The sequence below is a fragment of the Macrobrachium rosenbergii genome, chromosome 28 (assembly GCF_040412425.1).
Source record: "Macrobrachium rosenbergii isolate ZJJX-2024 chromosome 28, ASM4041242v1, whole genome shotgun sequence".
NCBI classification, from domain to species: Eukaryota; Metazoa; Arthropoda; class Malacostraca; order Decapoda; family Palaemonidae; genus Macrobrachium; species Macrobrachium rosenbergii.
The window spans coordinates 14,932,185-14,955,639 of record NC_089768.1 but is presented as its reverse complement, the minus strand read 5'-3'; the positions used below and the strand labels follow the sequence as shown (position 1 = coordinate 14,955,639).

The following is a 23,455-nucleotide window of genomic DNA, read 5'->3' as shown; positions in this document are numbered from 1 at the left end:
GCTAAGCAAATAATTAAAGCTAAGAGGCAGTGTGGCTCCCCTAACGCTGGGCTGGTCAGAGAGGACAAGGAGAGAAAAGAAGCAACAGTGAGAAAGATGTTGATTGGTAAAGGGAGGGAGGTTGTGGGGGAGAGGGCTTCACAAGGGTTCCGATCCCAAGTAGGGGAAGATCCTGGCACACGGAGAGAGAGAGAGAGAGAGAGAGCCCTTTCCGTCTTGACCTCAGAGAGAGAGAGAGACCATTCCTAGTGTTGACCTCGAGAGAGAGAGAGAGAGGAGAGGAAGAGAGAGGGACCATTCCTACTCTTGACCTCGGGAGAGAGAGTGAGAGACAGATGGAGAGAGAGAGAGACAGACAGATGGAGAGAGAGAGAGAGTAACTAAGAGTTGCTAAGAGGTCAAGATGATGAGTATCTCTCTCTCTCTCTCTCTCTCTCTCTCTCTCTCTCTCTCTCTCTCTCTCTCTGGTCCACGTTCAGACCCGAACATCATCTACGCCCACATACCACTGGCTACACGCCCACAATCCTGGTCGCCGCCAACACAGTCGGTTCTTACCGTCCATCACCGCAAATATTAGTTATGCGCATAGAGCCATTCCCAAGGCCCCGTAGGCGTCATGAAAAGAGCTGGTGACCTTCGCTGGAGTGCCTCCATCTACCACTAACACATAAGCAATAGAAGATAAAGGAAAAAAAATAGTTCTTCATTAGCATCTTATGGGCATTGGAAGGAAAAAAACAACTCTGGTGACATTCGTTGGGCAATGGAAGGAGACAAAAAACTCTGTATTGGCATCTTTTAGGCAATCTAAGAAAAAAAAAAAAAAATCCCCATTGGCATCTCATGGGCAATGGAAGGAGAAAAAACAGTACTTTATTAGCATCTCATAGGAAATGGAAGGAGAAAAACTCTTTATTGGCATCTCATGGGCAATGCAAGGAGAGAAAAAATTCTTTATTGGCATCTCATGAGCAATGCAAGGAGAGAAAAAACTCTTTATTGACATCTCATGGGGAACGCAAGGAGAGAAAAAAACTTTATTGGCATCTCATGAGCAATGCAAGGGAGAAGAAAAAACTCTTTATTAGCATCGCATAGGCAATGGAAGGAGAAAAAACAACTCTGTTGGCATCTCATGTGCAATGGAAGACTCAAGATAATAGAAAAAAAAGACATTTGTCCGATGTCTCACAACCAACGCAGGGAGAATAAATAAGAGTTCCCCTTCTGCTTCTCCATTATCAACTATTTAGCAGTTTCTTTTCCTTTACTTATTTGCTCATTTCAAAATAAATAGTATACCATTACCTCTACCAGCTGAAAGAACGCAGCTGGTAAATAATGGTTTATTGTCTACAGTTTAATTCAAAGTATGTACTGAGGTATCGAACAGCAGACCCCAGAAATTCATGTAATGACGGTTGGCTCCTCCTCATTACAATAAAGATACTTCTTGATTATTATGAAGTTCATAATTAAAATCAGAAGCTGTGGCTAAACTCTCAAAGGGCAATAATCTTTTCACTGTCCTGTATACCATTTCCTTTCAGCTCCTTTATTGCTTTATTGTTTGATTGATCCCAGACGAATATATATATATATATATATATATATATATATATATATATATATATATATATATATATATATATATATATATATATATATATATATATACTGTATATATACTGTTTATGTCTATATATACATACATATATGAAGTTACAGAATGCGACAAACAACAGCATGAATTTACTGGCTCAAAATCAGAGCACATTAGTTAAATCTTCTTGAATACACAGGTACATGAAAGGCCAACAAGAAAATATCGAAGCGGATTCAAAAATCACCCAGTGAAACTCCCTGATTTGACCTCTTTATTCCAAATCTTGCTATGAGACACCGTTTTTCAGACCTTTCCTTGCCAGTAAAAGGACCTTCGCCTTATTCTGTCGACATGAATGAAGTCTTCAGTCATTCAGGCTAAACTTTATTTAACTTGAACGTATTTCCCCGCTTCATTCATAGCTTTTCCTCACGATCCCATGTCTTTTCTACTCCGGTCTTTGGCTATACTATGAGTTAATAGCGTATTCTTGCATTGCTTATGGCAATCGTCGTCTCACCCTCAAGCTATAATCTCGTTTACTTAAATTTGCATTTGCTATTTTTATGTTGAAAGTACCAACCTTATTTTTTGTCCGAGATTTTTGAACTGCTACACCTACTTTGCCTCCCTGTCTCCAGCTTGTATAATCATTTATCAACAAGGTACATTTTACCTTCTCTCTCTCTCCATTATAAACAACAAATTGATATTAAATCTTATGAATTTCACACAGTTCGTAAATAAGTCTACCCAAAGACATCTGAATTAACGTCGGCAAAAATCTGTCTGATTTATTTTAACTTCAAACGAATAACTTTTCACTTTACAATTCCACACAAACGTCAGTCTTACAAGACAGCTTTTATAATATACATGCAAATATTCACCCAAACTTCTGATTTTTCACCCAGCTGTCTTATAACACATGCATTCATACAGACAGACATACATAAATGCAGGTTCAAGCGCTGCACTTCCTGAGGAGTCTGAGGTAAGTTGGCAAAGGCTCTTCTCACCTGTAAAACCCCTTTAACCTTTGGCTCTCCTCATATTTCTCCGTGAATCAACGCTACCTGCCAATTACTTACTTCCGGAAACACTCAAGTGCACCTTTCGTCTTCAACGTGACAGAATATCTTCACTTTCTGCAAACCTGGTGAAAGTTAGAGAATCAGTTTCATTTTTAGTCTTAAATGCTAACCCCACTTCAGGATTAAGCTGAGAAGGAGAAGAATAAGAAGGAGAAAAATGTTGTCGAATGATTTTGGGAATCACTTGTACCTTTTTGATATTAACGACGTCTGTTGTGTGCCTGTGGACGGAACACCACATATTCACTATCCCCTTATATATCCAATTCCATGACTGTTGCCCCAGACAGAAATGTATAAAAACAAGACAAAAAAGGCGAAGCAAAATCTAGCAGTGATTGTCCTCGTGCGACATTTAAATCTGAACTTTATAATCGAGAGGTGGTCACCATCATCCAGAGCCCGTTCAGTCAAACAAGCGCCAGTCGAGTCGTATCTAAGATATCCTTATTAAGGGTAAAGCCTGGTCGGCGCGTCTCCTTTCACTCCATTTGCCTCAGTTATCGCCTTGAACATCGGGTTCCGCCCTTGTTGCTGGAGCAGTGCCAGCTCTCTCTCTCTCTCTCTCTCTTATATAGACTCACTTGGTATCGGTCTTAATTCCTAAATGCGCCATCATTGCCAAATAAGCTGAGCGTGACTTCTAACGCCCCGCCTGTAAACTAGGCATTTTTACCTCTCTCTCTCTCTCTCTCTCTCTCTCTCTCTCTCTCTCTCTCTCTCTCTCTCTCTCTCTCTCTCTCTCTCTCTCTCTCTCTCTTGCTGTCTGTCATCTCTGGAATCTGACAAGACAAGTTTTAACTTCAGTTTTTCTGACAATCTCTCTCTCTCTCTCTCTCTCTCTCTCTCTCTCTCTTCCGCTTGGAGAGAAATCTCTTTCTCTCTCTCTTCCCGCTTGGAGAGAAAATAGCTTTTATTAGTTTCATTCATGTTGTTTAGTTCCCATCTTTTTTGTTTTCTTTCATTAAATAATAATTATTGCCGACCCATGTGGAATTAAACGTGGAATAAAAATAAATGCAATTTGAGTTTCAAAAGAGAAAAAAAATAAAGTTCTCAGAAAACCTGAAATCGAAGCAAAAAAAATATTTTTTTTTACCCAGCTTTGCTTTTTTTTTTTTACTTTTATTTTTTTATACTACCAAACAGTCTACCTAACATTCTATTGAATTATTAATCAAATAACAAGCAATCATTGCTGATCCATTGCTTCATTTTCAGATAACATTTCGACGACCTCTTCAAAATGGTAGGAACAAAGACAACCAAAACGGTTACCATTGAGAGGCGAGGTGCCTTTGGGGATGACCCCTTCTTCAGGGACTCCCTGGAAGAGTGGGACCATGCCATGAAGAATGTCGTGGACCGGTGGGAGAAACCCAGCGGCACCACAACTACCACCACGACCACGACCACGGGGCCAACTTCCGAAACCAAGACAGTTTACAGGCAGATCAGGTCGTCCAACGTCACTTCGGATGACTCCCAAGCTGTCTCCTGCACGGAAGATGATGATAAATATAAGGTGAGGAAGTGACATTGTAAAGGGTGAGAGGCGATACTGTGCTAGTGACACAAATAAGGATAATTAATCAGGCATTTTAAGAAAATTAGCGAGTTGTGACCTTAAACAGTGGGATTCAACTCAGCAGCAATGGTGGTTTTCTTGATAAATGTCCAGACCCGATGTACATTCAGTCTCTTCTAAAAAGTAAATAACAATGGATTTGTTTTCGTGGTCTGAGCGCACCATGCAGAGATCAGGATTAATCCTGGCTGAGATGTAACTGCACTGTAACTTGTGGCTGTGGGTCAGGGTTTGGGAATGAAGCCCCAGCTAATCGAGGATGCTTGTATTTTGTTGTTATGACAGATGACGCTGATATTCACTGAGAAACTTAACAGAAAATCGAACCAGGAAAGATCAAAATTGGCAATGTTGGTCTGTCATGCCTTGTAAATCAGTGCGAACATACAATTCCCTTTTTTCCAGATGATGGTTGATGTCAAGGACTTCAAACCGGAGGACATCAACGTCAAAACAGTCGATGACACCGTCGTGGTTGAAGGGAAGATCGAGAAGAAGGAGGGAAATGCAATTTCCACGCAGAAGTTCACGAGACGTTTCATCTTGCCTCCAGGAGTTAACCTCAACGCCATCTCTTCGGCTCTTTCTCGCGATGGCGTCCTAACAATCAACGCTCCAAAGCTGGTAAGCAACGACAAATTGATGAAATGGGATTGGGAAATATAGGTACAGGTTAGTGACTTACTGAGCAGTTGTTGATGACTTGAAGGATGTAATTCAGTGACTTTTCAGTTACGTCTGGAGATCAAATGAGTGTTTTGGGTACAGATTACTGACCCCAAGGATACACGCTACAGGTGCCATGGATAATTACAAATGAATACTGAAATGTATTATTTTGAACTTGATCTCTTGAACAATTACCTAATAGTTAGGCTTCTTCCGTGAGGATTCAGTTTCCTAAATACGTACCAGTGATTCACTGCATACCGACTGGCAGATTAGTGAATGGTACGATACAAAGTTCCGACTCTTAGAAGGAAAAAAAAATGAGACATTTGATATAGGGTGAGATACAGAAATCTGTACCGTAGGTCAATAACTACTTCTCTGTAGATTGGTAATCTACAATTCGGATACCACAAACCCCTGCTGGGAATGAGTAATCGACAACACCCACCCCTCCAAAAATTCCCTCTTCCACAAGTTACATTCCCATTTCCCCCAAAATTCCCGTTGCCATAGACAAAAATCAAAACAGACTAAGAATATAACTTCCTTTGAGTGCAATTTTTGGCTATACAAAGATGACTACGTGGAAGTACAAAGTAATAACGATGACATAAAGAACTTATCGGTAACCCTTCCAAGTAATTGCACAGTAAAATGAAGTGCAAGAAAAGACAAAATAAATTTATGTTTATATGACTCAGAACCGGCGACAGTCCCAAAATATTGAAAGGTCTTGACACTAAGACAATTCATGGAGACGTGAAGTCATCAGTGAGATTAGTCTGTCAAACTTACACAGCAGCTAGAGCTCCTCGAGAACTAATGATAGCTTTCAAATGGCAAACAGAAACAAGGCCTTATCTTGAAATATTTTAAGATAAGTTTCAGATGCTACTATAAAAGTCATGACAGTGAATTTTTGTATTTTACTTGTTCTACACGAAAAATACTTGAAAGACATCATAGCATTATTTATCTGTAACCGTATTCAGTAAGATGTTCATATGATGTGTACTGGCTTCTTGAAGAAATTTCACCATGTCATAAATTTAATAGACAAATTTCTCTTTCTTCCCTCTTTTTGTTCTGTAGAAGTAACTTGCACTTACATTTGATTAATTAATGCAGTAATTGTAGTTACTAATCATTGTGTTGGATTTAGTGTTTTAGTTTTATATTTCTTTTGTTTTGTTTAATTCTCATATATATATATATATATATATATATATATATATATATATATATATATATATATATATATATATATATATATATATATAGTTTATAAAAATAGTTATCGTCTAACGCTAAGTTTTAACCTTAGAGCTTATTCTTTATGAGTTGAGCATTAATTGACAGGCCATCAAGGATGGGCAAGGCCGTCGCACCGTTCCAGCAGCTGGAGCGTCATCGCACAAAAACGGCGCCACGGTCTTCACCAGATTCACTCCCAAGCAGGACGGAGATGACAAGAGGTACCTGAAACACACCCCACTGCACGCGGGGGAAACAGCTTACAACACACGAGGAGGAGGAGGAAACATTCCCATCGGCACGTCCCACGGGAACTCCTCCGGAAACGTCGTCCCTCTGCACCCTGAATCGCGTCACTCAGACGACCACTGGAAGTCCTTCAACCAGATGGTGGAGAAATCGCAAAAGGAGATGGAGGATATGATGCGCCGCCACACTCTCCAGCCTGAAGGTCTCAGCCCACCAACTTCTCCCCCGTCAATCTCCACCAACATGGTCGTCACCACCAACCAGTCAGCTCCCCCGGCTGGCATTCCGACCAACAGAACAGTCGCTGTTTCTGACAGAGACGTGACCGAGAGAAAAGAACAGCGATGGACAGATAACCCCGCCCCAGGAGTCACCCGAACCAACAGAGTGCTGAACGAAAGCACGGCCTTGAAAGGCGCAGACGGATCTGTCGTAGGAAACAAGTCCCGTCAGGAGCACGAGAGTCATGCCCAGGGATCCAACGAGGAGACCCTACCTGACGGCACCAAAAAGAGCACCTTCACCAAGAGCTACGAGACGCGCAAGGTCTTTAGCTACAACTCCAGCGACCCCAAAGCCGTTTGAATGGTTGAGCGTCCTTCCCTCTATGTTATCATGTACATCTGGTATGCGACTATGTATTATTGCGTCTCTCCTCTTCAATGCGAGATTAAGTGTGCTTGCTTCGGCGTGATCATTGTCTTTTGTATGTTTGTACGTACGTCTTGCGTCAGGGATGGAGAGTGGGCTGGCTTGCTATGGGGGCGCATGGGTGATAAAGGTAATTGCTGCGTCGATCTAAGGACGAGCAAAACTCGAATAAATATATGATAAGTATAACCTTCCATTCTAAGAACCGTTCGATGACCCTTTGCTTTGTTTTCTTGCCACAAAGTATTTTGTGAACGCTAGATTAGAATGTTCTTAATTTATTGCAGAATTTCTCAATATTTGAAATGTTTTATATAATTCCTAATTAATTGTATTATGTACATTTGTAGAAGAATACAAATGATTGGAGTCCCTCTGAAGGATAAATCCCCCCAAAATCTCTTTAATCCATCCTTTATGTACATTACGCAGTTGATCCAATACATTATTTTTGTAAAAAAGAAATTCGTAATTAAATTAACCTTTAAAAGCACGTGTGTATATTATCCCACAACGCTTGGAAAAGAGAATTTTTTTTTTTTTTTTTGTCCAGCAATCAGTGATACAGAAAAACTTACGTTTTAGGTAAGTTCTGTATAAATCGGAGATCTACCAACTTAAGTCTTGTAAGTAATAGAGTATTCCTTTCTTTTTTTTCCTTTTCAAACGCTGTTTTATTGATGTTAATGAAAGTTAAATGTAGCCTTTATAAATAGAAAATAAATGAAGTGAAGTAGAGGTAGTAGTAGTAGAAGTAGAAGTAGCAGAGCATGATATTGATGGATATTCTTCTGTCAAAACTGAGTCATAGACATTTGAATAATTAAATATCAATTTGCGATTGATTACGACTCTAACACAATTGAATTTCTACGTTAAGTTGTAAAACTCTGGGTTAAAAATTACTCAGCTAAAGATCTAAAAGAAATAGAAAGTACTAGAATGAAAAAATTGTCCATCTCTTACTTTCAGCAATTTTTCCGACCTTTCTTAGGGGCAATTTTTTTACGATTAGATTCCAAACCGCTCTATTTATAAAAAGAGCAATGGTACTCTAAAATTAAAACAAATATGTTGACACACACTGTTGTTTTCTATATTTTCTAATTATGGTGGGTGAACTTAACTGCAGAAAACATGTTTTTGTAACTTAGTTCTAAGATCGATAATTTTTAATGTTTGTTTTTCCTCGAATACCAAAGTAATATTGAACGAAAACTACCTTCTCAGTGACGTAAGTTCCCTGGTGTTTTCTTCTTGATGAGTTTAGCTTGAGGGGCTGAATTAAAATGAGAAAGTAAGCTGAAAATATGAAGTTAATGAGATCGAACATGATCGCGTAAACCCATCGCCTCCGTCAGAGAGTGAGAAAGACCCCAAGACCTCTTCTGTTTGTTGAATATGCCTATAGGCAACAGGTATCTCGTTAGAGTTTGCTACATCCAACGTAAATACATGCATTTCCATTAGCACTTAGTACTGATAATAGGTACAGTGATCTGAAGAACTTATTTTGTAGCTTATTACTTAAAGGCATTAAAAGCCACACATCATATAACACTAAACCTCACAAGATAAAGACAATGTAGGCATTCAAATATATGCCTTACAACATAATAACTGTCCATACCTTCGAGTAAAAGATAATATATATATATATATATATATATATATATATATATATATATATGTGTGTGTGTGTGTGTGTGTGTGTGTGTGTGTGTGTGTGTGTGTGTGTGTGTGTGTGTGTGTGTGTGTGTGTGTGTGTGTGTGTGTGTGTGTGTGTGTTTCTTCCTCTAAAATGGAAGCCTTTTGGTTGTAGAATGAGAAAACAGGTACTTAAAAGCTCATGTCCTGGGGAGCTGGGTGTCCAGCTGTGTTTAACGACAATGTAATATCGTCAACCCTAGTAGAGGGTAGTGCCATCAGAGCACCTCTTGTGATGTACTGTAGGCATTACTTTTCAGCGTCCCTTCGACCCCTAGCTACAACCCCTTTCTTTCATCTTACTTTCCGCCCTCTCCTAACTCCTGTTTCATAGTGCTACTGCGAGGTTCTCCTGTTACGCCTTTAAAACCTTTTTATTCTTAATTTGCCTTTCAGCGCTGAATGACTTTTATAAGTCCCAGCGCTTGACCTTTGGCCTAAATTACAGTAATTCGAAACTTGGTGATGAACACAAAAATGATTTGCCTTAGGTAATTGCCAGCTGTGGTATTTATATGCTTACGATCTACAATACATGAATATACAGAAGCTCCGTTTTCAATGACGGTTTGCTTATATGTTCAGATGAGGCGTTTGTGACGTATAAGTGGGATTAGGAGAGACGGCACTGATTTATAAAAAATTTTGAGACATTAAGGTTAGAATAATTTTTTCTCCTTAGACTTGCCTGTTTCTACATTGAAAACTATTAAAATATATTTTAACATGAAAAAATTGTTTCATAATTTTTTCTGAAGACTTGAAAATTAAGTTCCCATGCGCTAGCTTAATGTAGGAAATAAATAAAAGTAATAAATTCCCCAGTTAATAATGTAATTATGGTGACTGTGTAACCGGCAATCTTCATTTACTACATAATAGTTCGACATATGGGTGAGTAGATTGTAAAGACGAATGATAAAATGCAGGTTATTTGCAGGAAAAACAAACCTGATAGATTCACAGAAGGGAGACAGGATCCAATGGTCTCTGTTTACGATATTGCAACCCCAACCTTTAAAGAGAAATTTACGAGAAGTATCTGAAATAATTCCTAGGAAAGACCAAGAGAAATACATTTGACAGGTAAGACTGGGAGAGAATGTTGGTGAAGATTGTGGCTAAGCATTTTTCCACAGAGGAAAGATTAACTTTGAGACTCAGAAAAGCCTCCTTGTCAAGTGCATAGAAAGCTGCAGCCACACAGGTCCACCTGAAATTCTATTTTTATTGAAAATTCCATAAAATTTGAAAGTAAAGTTTAAAACTAGACGGGAAATTCATATATAGTAGGCATCCATAAAGACAAATAGCATAGATAACCATATATCTTGCTTCATTTATAGCGTTCACAGTACAACAATGGAATTAGTAGGGTTACCCAAATAAACACTGTCATTAACGTTTTCTTTAAATAAAACAACTTTCCGTTTTCTTTAAATTATGTAGCCACGGAGACCATAAACATAACAGAAAATCATAGATTCAAGTCCAGGCTCTCATAACAAGCAAAACGTAATCACTTGCTATTTTGGATAGAGTAAATGATTTGAAAACTAAAAGCTTGATAGCTTTCATGCTGAGGAGGTCAAGATAGACCAAATCGAGCCTCTGAATCGCAAGAGATCATGCTTCAGGTGTCGAGATTAAACAAAGGTCTCTGAATCGTGACGCCTCATTTCAGTTTTTGGATGGGGATGTTGGTCGTTTCTGGCTTTAAAATCCCTTCTGGCTGTTATTTTCTTCGTGAAAGAAAGACATCACCAGGGAAAGGCATTTGCTTTTAACGTCCGTCACATTTCTCTGTGTAAAAGATTTCGGCCTAGCATTGCCTAGATCAATGAGATTTGAAATGAATGTTGAAAAGCAGAGGTTACTGGACAAGATAATTGTGATTTGAAATTATAAATAATATGAAGAAAAGTGATTCCTTCATGCTATTCATAAGATATTCGAAAACATTTAATACTTTAATCAGCTGTTGATATCAACGCTCCTTCCTAAACGTTAACACCAACGTCTATAATGACCTGTCTTAGTAATACTTAGGTGTGAGAAAATCACATTTCATGTCTTTTAATCATTTATTCTTTTTGCCTTTTTCATTGTGTTCGTTTAGTTGCCTTTAATCATCCTACTGACTCTTCTTAAAAGTTGAATATCAATCCTGAATGTGACGTCAAGAAACAAACAAACCCTCTGTTCTTGATACAGCTTTTCTTTCTATTTGTGGTGGCTATAATTTTTTTGGAAGCGTTTCATTCTTATAGCATTTCATCTAAGATTCAGACCAAAGTGAGGCAATTCATATAGAATCTTCAAGGAATAGAATAAATCAAGGTTTACCGGATGCCAGAGGATCGTCTATTCAACACGGATTTTATTAGCAAAACAGCAAGTGATACAAGACCACAATCCTTGTTACTTTCCGCCCGTCAGTTCACCAAGAAGTTAATAGTTATATGAGGACATCGAGATGCAATGTTAGAATTATCTAACTCAAATCAATTTTAGGGAAGTCTTTATCTCTCAACTTACCTGCACCATCTTCTAGATCAATTTCTTTACATGTCCTTCGAATTTTAAAATTCTTGAATTCACTTTTTAAGCGAAAGAACACCCGTTCTTTTGTCCGACTGGTACCGCAAGACTAAAGACTCCTTGTCGGACCAAAACCGTCAACAACTCCGTTTTCTTTCACTTTGTCCGAAACTCTCGAACAACGTTGAAAAACAAAGACGGGAAAACAAAACTGTTTCCTTATAAGGAATACATTTAACATTAAATTAATTAATTCAATTAGAATATAAAAATGGGAAAGTTAAGCATTTACATTTAATATTAACAAACGGCAATCATTCAGTTTACTTTCCGTCCATAAACGAACACCAAAAAATGGGGACAAAAAGTAAGAACCAAACGAACTAGTCAATTCGACTATTCTCCCACGAATGTAATTACCATTCTCCAATCAACTATTTCTACATCTTCCCCAACAACAAAAGAAAAGTGGTTACACAAAAACCATTTTGACAGATTAACTCGACAACAAAAGACAACTTTTATAAAACAAAAACAAACCATTGTTTACAATCTACCTTCCCGAGCTAAACTTCTTATTAGGTTTCTGGAGGCAAGAGCAGTACTACAGGTAGGCCTAGTAGATGTTTCATTGGGCAAAGCTGTTTCAGTGTCAGGTATTTCATCTGTCTCAACTCACTAACATTTTCTTCTTGTTCTTCAATTTGAACATATAAATTAGGATCATTAAGTTCAGAATATAATTCTAAAGGTATTAAAAACTAACATTAACTTCATTTTCACTTTTATCAGGCTTAACAATGAACAGTACGTACAACACCTTCGTTATCACTGAATGTTTCAACAATTCTAACCAATGGCCAATAAGTTCTAGATTTGGAAGGTAATTTAAACAGAGCAATTTCCCTTTTTCCCCACTTTCTTGGAGGATGAAAAGATGATCTATCCTTTTCTTTCAAACTTACTAGATATTCAGAAAGCCACCTTTCCTTAAAGCTTTCATAAAGTCCATCCCTAGTTTCCAAAGTACGAGCAAGGAGAGAAGAATACTCATCCTCCTCACCATACTCCCACTCAGGAACTTGTTCAGAATCACCAAACATTAATGAAGGAATAAATCTGCCAACCAAGAAATGATTAGGAGAAATTATATCTAATTCATTTTGACAAAATCTATAAGTTAAAGGCCTATTATTCAAAATCTTCTGAATGTCAGAGAGGAAAGTAACAAATTCAGAAAATGAAGGAGTAAATCTACCAAGAGTTTTAAAAGGCAATGCTTAACTGTTTTAATTAATCTTTTCCCAAACAGCACCATACCACGCTGCGTACACAGGGATAGTCTTATGAGAAAGTGAAGCGACTCTAAACTTCTCCTCAAATTCATAAGAAGTAAGTAACTGTTCAATTATATTACCAGCCTGAACAAAGGACTTGGCATTATCTGAATAAACAGCAACAGGAACACCAAACCTATTAGAAAATCTAATGAAAGCTAATATAAATTCCGAGTTGACATAGACTGGACAACTTCCAAATGTATGGCTCTAGTATTGAAACTAGTGAAAATAAGAATGTACACCTTAAATTTTTCTCCATTTTCTCCCTCAACCATAAGTGGCCTGTATAATCCACACCAGTATGAGCAAAAGGCACACTCAAATTAACCCTGGAAGAAGGAAGCGAAGAAGGAGAAGGATACTTCACTGTGCTAGCATTATAAAGCTTGCATACAATACAATCCTTAAGGACAGACAAAACTACTTGCCTAGCCTTCACAATCCACAAACCATGCATGCGCAAAAAACTAAGAGTGGATTGCAAACCCATATGCATAGACTTACAATGGGCATAATAAATCAACAACCAGGTCAAATGATGCTTCTTATCCACAAGAATAGGATTGACAATATCAAATTTTAAAGTAATGTTTTTATCAATCCGACCTTTAGTTCGCATTATACCATTGTCATCCAGAAACAAATTAAACTGCCTAACTAAAGGTGGAACTTCAACTAAAAAATTTCTACTCTTTAGATAAGATAATTCAAGAGGAAAAAGCTTCTCTTGCATTAATATATAAGGTAATTAGAAGCTGCCTCAACAGGGTCAGCTTTAATTTTCCTAAACTTATATACAACAGTAAATACCTTAGAAACTACACTTATAAGCCTAGAAAAACTAGAAAAATTACTAATATTTACAAGAGGTTCCTTTTTAGGGAACATTACAGGAGAAATTAAGTCACCCTTCACATTATCAGGAATACAACCCAAAAGACCCTTAGGCCACTCGTCAGGAGAATTCAACCAAGAAGGCCCTTTGATCCAAAGACTGAAATTTTCAAGAAAATGCTTACAAGTACAAGGTTTAGTAAGTAAATCAGCCTGATTGCTAGATGAAGGAATATAAGCTAATGAAACTCTACAATATCTATCAGAAATCCTATCTAACAGATTAGAAATTTCCTTCAACCTATTATTCACAAATGTGTTTCTCTTAGGAGCCCTATTAGAAAGAATCCAACTAAGAACTACTTGGCTATCTATAAAAAGAGTTATGCTGTCAATTTTAGTACAATTTAATAGATTATTTTCAAAAATAGTATCAAAACACTTCAAAGCTAATTGAGCAGCCAAAAGTTCTAAAGTCGGGAGAGTTTTCTCCTTAATAGGGCTAACCTTAGTCTTAGCAAATATCAGGGAACTATGACCACCTTGCACAGCATACATAGCACAACCATAAGCTTCCTTAGAAGCATCTGCAAACAAAAACAGCTTGACAGGAGCATCAGTTTTATAAGTTTGTCTGGAAAAAGAAGCTTGACTAACCTCACTGTAAGAACTACAAAATTTACTCCATAACTTAGAAATTTCAGCACTAGCTGTTTCATCCCAGTCCGAAACTTGTTGGCACAACTTGCGAATAATAAGCTTGCCTGCAGCATTATAGGTGCAAATATGCCAATAGGGTCAAAGACAGAAGATAAAGCTGACAAAATCTGACGCTTTGAGGAAGCACCCTTGTTCAATTGCTTAACCTTTAATTGTAAGGTATCCTGGTTAGAGTCATAAATATATCCTAAAATCTTCATTTCAGAAGAAGCTACCTTTTCACCTTCATCAAGAGTAGATAACAAAGCAGGACAATTAGAACCCCACTCCCGTAAAGGCAACCCCCCTGAATTCATAATTTCCTTAATAGAATTGATAATAAATGGCATCTGGGCTCCCTGATTAGAAGAGAGCACCAAGTTATCCATATAAAATTTGTCTTTAATCAGAGAAGCTACTTCATTCCCTCTATAACTAGACAAATGATGTTGAATAATATAATTCAATATAAAGGAGAACTTACAAATCCAAAATTATGGTATTATACCTATAAGCAACAAACTTCCCATTTATCTTTCTAAAGAAACAAAATCTATTTCTGATCAGACTCTAAAGATAACCTAACTTGGAGAAAAGCCTTCACTATATCAGCTATTACTACATAATCATTATTCCTGAAATACAAAACTAATGACAACAAGTTGTTCATCAAATCAATACCAGGAAAAGCGGCTTCATTTAATGAAGGAGCTTTTCCCACTTTTTTTAAACTACAATTGAATACAGGACGGATTTTAGTGGTGGCATTTTCATCCTTTCTTATGACAGGACGATGAGGAATGAATACTTGGCCTGCGGCTCTATTTTTAACAGGCTCAATAATGCCAAGCTCCTCCTGTCTATCAAAAACTTCCTCATATTTAGAGGATATATTCTGATCTTCTAATTTAGAGTAAATCCGCTCAGCAACTGCCAATGAAATCTTTAAATTGTTAGGGACTTTTTCAATTAAATCCTTTTTCCATGGTAACTGAACGTGATGATGTCCATGATAAGAAATAGATTTAGCAAATTCAGCAACTTGTTGATCTTCATAAGGAAGGGAATTTTCATCTTTAATCCCAATCGATTCCAGGTTGTAGAAATTGTCGAGTCCATGCTCGACACAAGAATCAGGAAAGATATCATTCAATGGATCGAACTTATAGCCTACTGGATTAACTGCAAAGTTTACTAATAACTTCTGTTTTCCAAGTTGCTTAGGAGGAACAAATTCCAGAAGTCTAATCTTATCAGGCTTAGAAGTCTGTTTAATCTCCAAATTAAGGGAAGAATTATAAAAACTCTAGATTCTCTGTTACATTCAGGTACATATTTAATCTCCTTATTAGGAATAAACCTAACAGATTCAGTTTTACCATTACCTCTTGGTCTATTTTCCAAGACTTTATTACTATCAACTATAGGACAAGACTACCTCCCTTACTGGTTTATCTCTAACACAAGGTTCATGAGAATCAATTCTCTCATAAAAAAGCTTCCTTTGTGAAGGATGAACAAAATTGACTACTGTACCAAATGGAATAAGCCCATTGGCCAACTTAATTACTCTAACCTTAATATTAAACAACTCTACAGAGTTTAATTCTAACTGACTAAATTCCTGAAGGATATCATTCCCTAGGATACCTAATATATTTACAATTTCAGAATTTCTTCCTGGGTAATTATTACATACAGAATAACCTGCAGATTCCAAATTTTCAACTACAGAAGGCAACATAGGAATTTGGAGGGAAAGACTAAAATTTTCCAATGCAAAAAAAAGACAACTAGACTTTCTCCCACAAGGCATTGTTAAATCAGCTACCAAATGAAATCCCTCACTAACTCTAGCTGGCAACCCAAAAGAAGAAACTAACCTAGATAAAGGAGCACCACAATAATCTCCTAATTTACAATCAACAATTTGTTTATTAATAACACTAAACTGGGCTCCAGTGTCTAATAGAAAACAACATTTAAAAGATTTCCTACCCTACCAACTTTGAGTGTAATGAAGGGAACAAATATTTCAGACCCTGATTGACAACTTAATACTTTTTACCAAAATCCTTAATAGCATGAGGACACATTGCTCCATGATGTTCAGATTTATTGCAAGAAAAACATTTATAAGGTAACAATGATTTATTTCCCGGACATTCCGAGGCCCTATGCCTATCACTCAAGCATTTAATGCATAACGTTAGCTCTTCAGCTCTATTCTTCCTAGCTTGCAAAGTATCAAACCTAGTACATTTAGAAGAGTTATGACCTGTTTCTTTAGAAAATTTACATCTACCAGAAGATAAAGGTTTACTGGTAAATTGAACTTTATTAGAATCATTACTAGCAGTAGATTTATTACTATACTTTGATAGTTGGAAATTACGGTCTTTACCTTCATATTTAACTTTAGGTTTTGCACCAGAATTTTCATTATGACCTAAACTAAGGCGTGCAATAATACTCTGATAATTATCTAACAACTGGTTAAAATTAGGATAAGAAGATCCTGTAGTTCTAGAGAGTTCTATCAAAAAATTTCTAGGAAGTTTCCTATTTACAATTTTTTGCTAATTAGCAATAGAGCAGCCGAATCGACTTCAATCAGATCTATACCAAGTCCCTTCAAGTCAATGAATTTATTATTCAAAGACCTAACCAAAGATTCTACTTCACTAAGAGATTTTACTTCAGAAGTGTTCAAAACTTCACCTATTACTTGATCAATTATGTTGTCTTCATCCAGAAAATTAAGATCTAATTGCTTAAAAGCCAAATCAAAACCTCATCATTTACTGTAATGTTTTCTACTATACTTAACGCTTCACCTAACAAATAACCCTTTAAATAAATAAACTTTTGAGCATTAGTTAAGATAGGCATACCAGCCAAAGCATTATTAAAAGCCTTCTTAAAGTTAAAATAGGCAAATGGAGAGGTAATTTTACAATTTTACTAGAACTATTTTGAGGAGTATTCTTATCTCCAAACAAATTATCAAATTTTACTCTAAATTCTGACAGAGTTTTCTGTATTTCATAATGATAATCTCTTGCTGCTTGCATAATACTCTCTAGTTCATCTTCAGCAGCAATTTCACAAATGCTTTCGTCAAAATTCTCAACTATTGCTAAATTAGCATCAATTTTACGAATAAATTCTTGTAACAAATGACTATTAATTTGATCGTCTTTTAAAGAGTCAACCTTCTTAATATCAAGAGTTATTAAACCCTTAACATAAGCCCTCCTTTTAATTAACTTTTTTATTTCAGAATTAGTCATCTTGAACAATGCTATTAACCAACTAAATTACCCAAAGAAAAAATCTAAACTTAACTTAATCAAGTCAATGCAAAGCAAGTTATCATCAATTACTCCCTAATGAGAGAGAGAGAGAAAAAAAAATGTACAACTTACTATGCTAACAGCAAAACTAGGCTAGCCTACCTGAAACTTGATCAAAAATAATTTAGATTGCACTTAACATCAGCTAGGCTAATCAACAGGTTATTTAAATGAAAAGGTTACTAACTTAACCTAAATAAACTTAATCTAAGCTTAAATTAATACAAGTACAAGTAAGGACCAATACTGCTCCTTTCCTTATAAGGAATAACAACAGTATACAAAAAATCCTAACATTACAAAACCAAATGAGCCTAGAGAAAAAAATATACTTGACACTAGAACAGCTAGACTAACTTTACTTTAGGCTTTTGCTCATACTAAAAGTCAGTCATTCTCCGAGCCAACTTCTCATTACCATCAATATTGAGGTGTACTCCATCCCTGGCATAAAGGCGTGGGTCGGAAAATCCCTTAACCCCTTTCATTATAAACAAACTATCCTTGCCCGACCATTTATTCAACCACTTATTGAATTTATTAGATTTAGCCTTGAAATCCTGCCGCAACGCGTCAAAACTTTCACAGTGGTTCCAAAAGAATCTATTCTCTATTTGGGCAAAAATTAGTTTAGCATCAGGACACAACTTTTTCAGTAATTCAGCAAAAGCCTCACAACACTGTTCTACTTTCCATACCTCCGCAGTACTGTGGATAGCATCCAAATCATTGCTGCCCAGGAACACAAAGATGCGACTAGGCCTAGACCTTCTAGGGTTAGCGAAATACCGCTCTACCTCAACCTTGATGTTTTCAAAGGTTGCACCCCCTTTACAGATGTAATTGAACCCGTTACATTCTCTTAAACATAAGTCGGACCACCTACGCACCCAACTATGACCAATAACAAGAGTCATGGCCACAAAAACAAAACTAACAAGACGAAAAAGTAAACTGAAATCTTACAGAGTGAAAATTTTTAAAATTCGAATATGTTAGAATTATCTAACTCAAATCAATTTTAGGGAAGTCTTTATCTCTCAACTTACCTGCACCATCTTCTAGATCAATTTCTTTACATGTCCTTCGAATTTTAAAATTCTTGAATTCACTTTTTAAGCGAAAGAATACCGTTCTTTTGTCCGACTGGTACCGCAAGACTAAAGACTCCTTGTCGGACCAAAACCGTCAACAACTCCGTTTTCTTTCACTTTGTCCGAAACTCTCGAACAACGTTGAAAAATAAAGACGGGAAAACAAAACTGTTTCCTTATAAGGAATACATTTAACATTAAATTAATTAATTCAATTAGAATATAAAAATGGGAAAGTTAAGCATTTACATTTAATATTAACAAACGGCAATCATTCAGTTTACTTTCCGTCCATAAACGAACACCAAAAAATGGGGACAAAAAGTAAGAACCAAACGAACTAGTCAATTCGACTATTCTCCCACGAATGAAATTACCATTCTCCAATCAACTATTTCTACAGCAACAAAATTCCACAATGATGCCAGTCATACGAAAGCACAACGTCGCATGTAAGGTTAGTTGAGATACTCCATTCAGCATTCGGGAAGAGCATACTAGCCTTGCACATTGTTTGTGAGACTTGGATCGTTCAATTGAGGCTAAGGTACTTTGGCCTTTCAGGATACCTATATATGTTAAAAGTTTTAACCTGTCGTTGGGCCGACGCAAAAAAAATTCCCAATACATACATTCTTTACTTTAGAGGTTTTCCTTTTTCGACTGTTTAAAACGTTATTGACACGTTCAAGCTTCCCGTGTTCTACCCTACTCTTGATCGCCTTTTGCCTCATTGATTGCTCTTACTGTCTCATTTTGATGTTGGTTGATATTAGTTTTAAATAATAGCCTATTCTTTGTTAGCATGAACGTGCCGTTTTATTGAGCTCTGTGAACCTGTTATTTTCCATTGTTAGGTAGACCAATTCAGATGTACCCTAGGCTAAGTTAGTTACTGTAAGTTTTCCGTGCTCTTTTTCAGCTGATGATGTCAGTTATAGTTATAGACCTTCAGTTGTTTACCTGTAGGGCTAATTGTGAGTCGAATATTCAAGTTTTTTTTTATGTTGTGAACTGAATAGCACCCTTTTCTTCAAGAATTAGGTTAGGTAGTGCCCTTGGCCATTGCATGTGTTCTTTATTAAAAATATTTGTTGCAGCTGTTGTTGAATCGTTATTTTCTAAATGTTGAAGCTTTGCTGTTTATATTTTTTGCAGAAATTCTGCCTTCTTATTTCTTGATATTAGGCCTGTATAGTGCTTACCCAAGTATAGGCTATATCATTGAGCACGGGTGTTGATCTCTATGTGAAGTTTCGTGTGTTCTTTAATGGGAAACAGTGTTTCAGATTTTTTTTAAACCTTATAGACTAATGCCTTTTGCACATGCATTCTGCAAAAAATGACTGATTTAAAGGAACCTTTTAACACCTCCCGTTAAGAAGCGAACAGGCTACAAGCTTACATTACAGTTGCCTTAGGGAAACTTGATGATGAATGAAATCGAAGTTTCTTGCATCATAAAGAAACAGCCCGAGAGTATCTACAAAAGATTCAAATTGTGAATGAAGAAATTTTAAACGTATTGTAGTTAAGGATGTTAGCAACCAGACAATGATGGAAGTAAGCCTATAATGGCTATCAAACTTCCTAAATTAAAGGATGTTAGCAACCTAACAATGATGGAAGTAAGCCTATAATAGCTTTCAACCTTCCTAAAACAACTTTTAAGGATTGTAATAGGGAAGCTATTGTGATGAGTTAGTGTTCAAAAAATTTTGTTAAGTTTTATCAACAGTGTCGATGCTTGCAGAATATTTTCTGATTCAAATAAATTGCTAAATCAACTTGGGATACTGTAAATTAATCCCTAGACCTTGAATCAACCAACCTGTAAATAACTCAAGTGCAGGTAACTCTGTCATTCCAACTTTTTCATTGCAAACATTCCTAAATTGAAAGTTTTATGGACAGTCGGTTCATAAACTTCTACTAACTTTAAATGTCGATGGTGTAGTTCAGCTAGACAAAGGTCATAATCTTGACTCAATCAATTTTCATTAGAAAAATATTAATTGATTTCCATCATTAGTAGCGAATTCAGTGGGTTCTTTCCACTTTACCATGAAAAAGCCAGAAAGCGTAAAACTGTAATCGGGCGACAAACATTTTAGTATCTATAAGTTTCGTATCGAAAGAGAGATTATAACAAATATAATATTATTAGACTCAAGTAGAGCACCAGTCCTAAGTACCCTGCCTGCAAGGATAAAGTTCAATGTCTTAAAAGACTACAAGCACAATCTAGAGTGTGCGAGATGCAAAGGTCGAGATCTAAACGGATTTAATTCATGCGTTAAGTGGACAAAGTAATACAAAGGGCACCATGTTTAAAACGTATCAAAATGCTAGAGTGAAAATAGTCGTTTATGGATAGTAATAAACCTCCATACATTTTTAATTAGCCTGTCTACTACAAAACTGGGAATTGACGTCCAGCTTCATGTGGACTAATCAATCGCAGTCGTGGTATACCTCTGATACCCAAAGGTTTTTAAGTCAGTGAGACAGTGCTGCCAACCACTAAAACCCAGATTTCCTCATTTTCTCATGTTCCTCACAAGTCTCACCAGGATCTTCATCTAAAAATAACATCACGGATCGCGACTGCAACGCTTGTTTACTTCCCAGAGGTCATTGTTCAATGTTCCGAACATTAGTTGTAGCATGTAGTAACCTCAGGTAGTCAACCGAGACAACCACACCGTAGGCCAGGCAAGTAGTCGACAGCATATTGTTTTGTACCCTGCGTACTATCACAACAGCGCCGATAAGATAACGAAGATAAGTATTCATCCGGTTTTTATCACTTCAGGCGTCTATGCGGTATCTCGTTCAGCGTCGCGTCCAACATTCTCGACATTAACCAGAAGCTGGGCTGTTTAGAGTTAAACAGTACAAAATAATGAACGTAATTACGCTGCTCATACTGTAAAAAATTACATTAATTGAAATGAATGCACACTTGAATGTGTAATAAACCAAATAAATAAACTAAGCAAATGAGCCGGATAAATACCACTCAGTTTCCATCATAATTTGAATTTTCTCTAGCGAAAGCTCCTCTTCACGAAACAGGAAATGGAAAAAATGGTCACTAAAATCATATTCTCTCTCTCTCTCTCTCTCTCTCACAAATGAGTTAAACTACAGGAGACATTCATTAATGAATCATTAAATATAAAAAATCTCTCTTGGAAATTGAACGTAGACTTTGCCTCCCAACCCTTATCTCTCTCAAAGAAGCAAGCGGTAGAAAAAAATACTGATTAGTGTAATTACTTCGGTGACAAAGTTGAGTTCAAGATTATTGACCTTTTCAGTCAAGCATTTAATATGCCTTACAATCCAAGGCTTTGAACTCACTCGTTAAAACACGATAGAGTTTTTGAGTTTTCAAACAATATTGCATCGTATTACATATGACCCTAAGGTTGGGAAATTAATGGGAAAGGTGCAATACGAGAAAGACATCCCATGCTGCAAAGGCAAATAATTGATTCGTTTATAAGTATGCTGTACGGCACCGCAGCACTTGCGTCACAGACTCTGAAGAGGGTGTGTGTAAGAGAGAGAGGGAGAGAAAGAGAGAGAGAGAGAGAAGCGAAGATACTTTTCTTGTTCCACATGTCTTCATGTGTTAGGGACTACTGAATTTGAAGTATGCTCATAATGTACTATTTTGCACTGTCATACAAAGAGAAACACAGCATTTACTGACTTCTATCTGCCTATCCATCTATCTATTATATATATACCTGTACATTATATATATATATATATATATATGATACATATATATATACATCATGACATCAGTATAATATATATATATATATATATATATATATACACATACATACATATACACATCAGTGAACCGTATCCCCGACTTATGACTAGCTTCAAAGAAAGCTACACAGCTGCAGTCACTCTTTCATTATTGTATCAAACAACTGGTGTAAAAAAAAAAACAGACCCGTTTGTTTTTCTTACATTGACTCAGGAGATGCATCAATACCACCTCGACCTCCTAAACCTAAACCATTCACATCTGTCTTACAAGCACTTTCTAACATTAATACAAGGGCGCCTTCTTTCCAACACTTCTGTCACTCTTCAACCGTATACCTTATTCTTAAGATTTCCTTATCACATGTCGTTTTCCTTTCCCATTCTTTACTTATGACCAACCCACCTCAAAACCCTTGTCACTCTTTTTCTCCTACGTTAGTCTGTTCACTACGTATTTGCTAAATGCCTTTTAAAATCTCCTTAGTCCATAGGCACTACATGTGCATTATGAATATTGTCGGAATGTTGGTGAACTTTACGTAGATGAGTGCAGATATTCACATCCATGAATAAATGCTGAAACTGATAACGAAATACTTATCCTTTATATGACAGAATGCCAAAAATGTCAGATATTTTGAAGCGACGACCTTAAAAAGTAAACTTTTTGAATTGCTGCAGAATGTAGCACACGAGAGCCGTCAAGATTGCCAGAAGTGGCTCTGCCTTTCACCCAGCTACTGTCAACGCCGTTTTGAAAGAACAAATACTCCCAAGGAACGTGCAGAGGAAAAGGCCTTGATGAGGGTAAGTGCGACTCTTTCTCGTAGGTAACAGGAGAGGCTGAGCAATGAAGAACTCGTTGTCCTGTTATCTGTTATTTGCCGGTAACGTCCCAGCGAACCCGTTTTCCACGACGCCTTTGCTATGCTTTGTTTTATTGCTCTCTCTCTCTCTCTCTCTCTCTCTCTC

At 36.8% G+C, this 23,455-nt stretch overlaps 2 protein-coding genes across 3 annotated transcripts in view; one reads left to right on the top strand and one right to left on the bottom strand.

Moving 5' to 3' along the window:
* The window catches only part of LOC136854061 (uncharacterized), a 47,299-nt gene extending 39,692 nt beyond the window's left edge, over positions 1-7,607 (top strand). For both annotated transcript variants that reach the window (XM_067130166.1, XM_067130165.1), the window contains exons 2-4: positions 3,925-4,228; positions 4,697-4,915; positions 6,323-7,607. In XM_067130166.1, coding sequence (XP_066986267.1) covers positions 3,950-4,228; positions 4,697-4,915; positions 6,323-7,051 — 1,227 coding nt within the window. In that variant the 5' untranslated portion in view covers positions 3,925-3,949 and the 3' untranslated portion in view covers positions 7,052-7,607. The remainder of the gene's footprint in view (positions 1-3,924; positions 4,229-4,696; positions 4,916-6,322) is intronic.
* Positions 7,608-14,791: 7,184 nt separating this feature from the next.
* On the bottom strand, positions 14,792-18,652 carry LOC136853876 (uncharacterized). The gene is made up of 2 exons (XM_067129802.1): positions 18,644-18,652; positions 14,792-15,514 (listed from the first exon to the last, which is right to left on the bottom strand). The coding sequence occupies exons 1-2, from the start codon at positions 18,650-18,652 to the stop codon at positions 14,792-14,794; spliced, it is 732 nt and encodes a 243-aa protein (XP_066985903.1).
* Between the last annotated feature and the right edge of the window lie 4,803 nt (positions 18,653-23,455).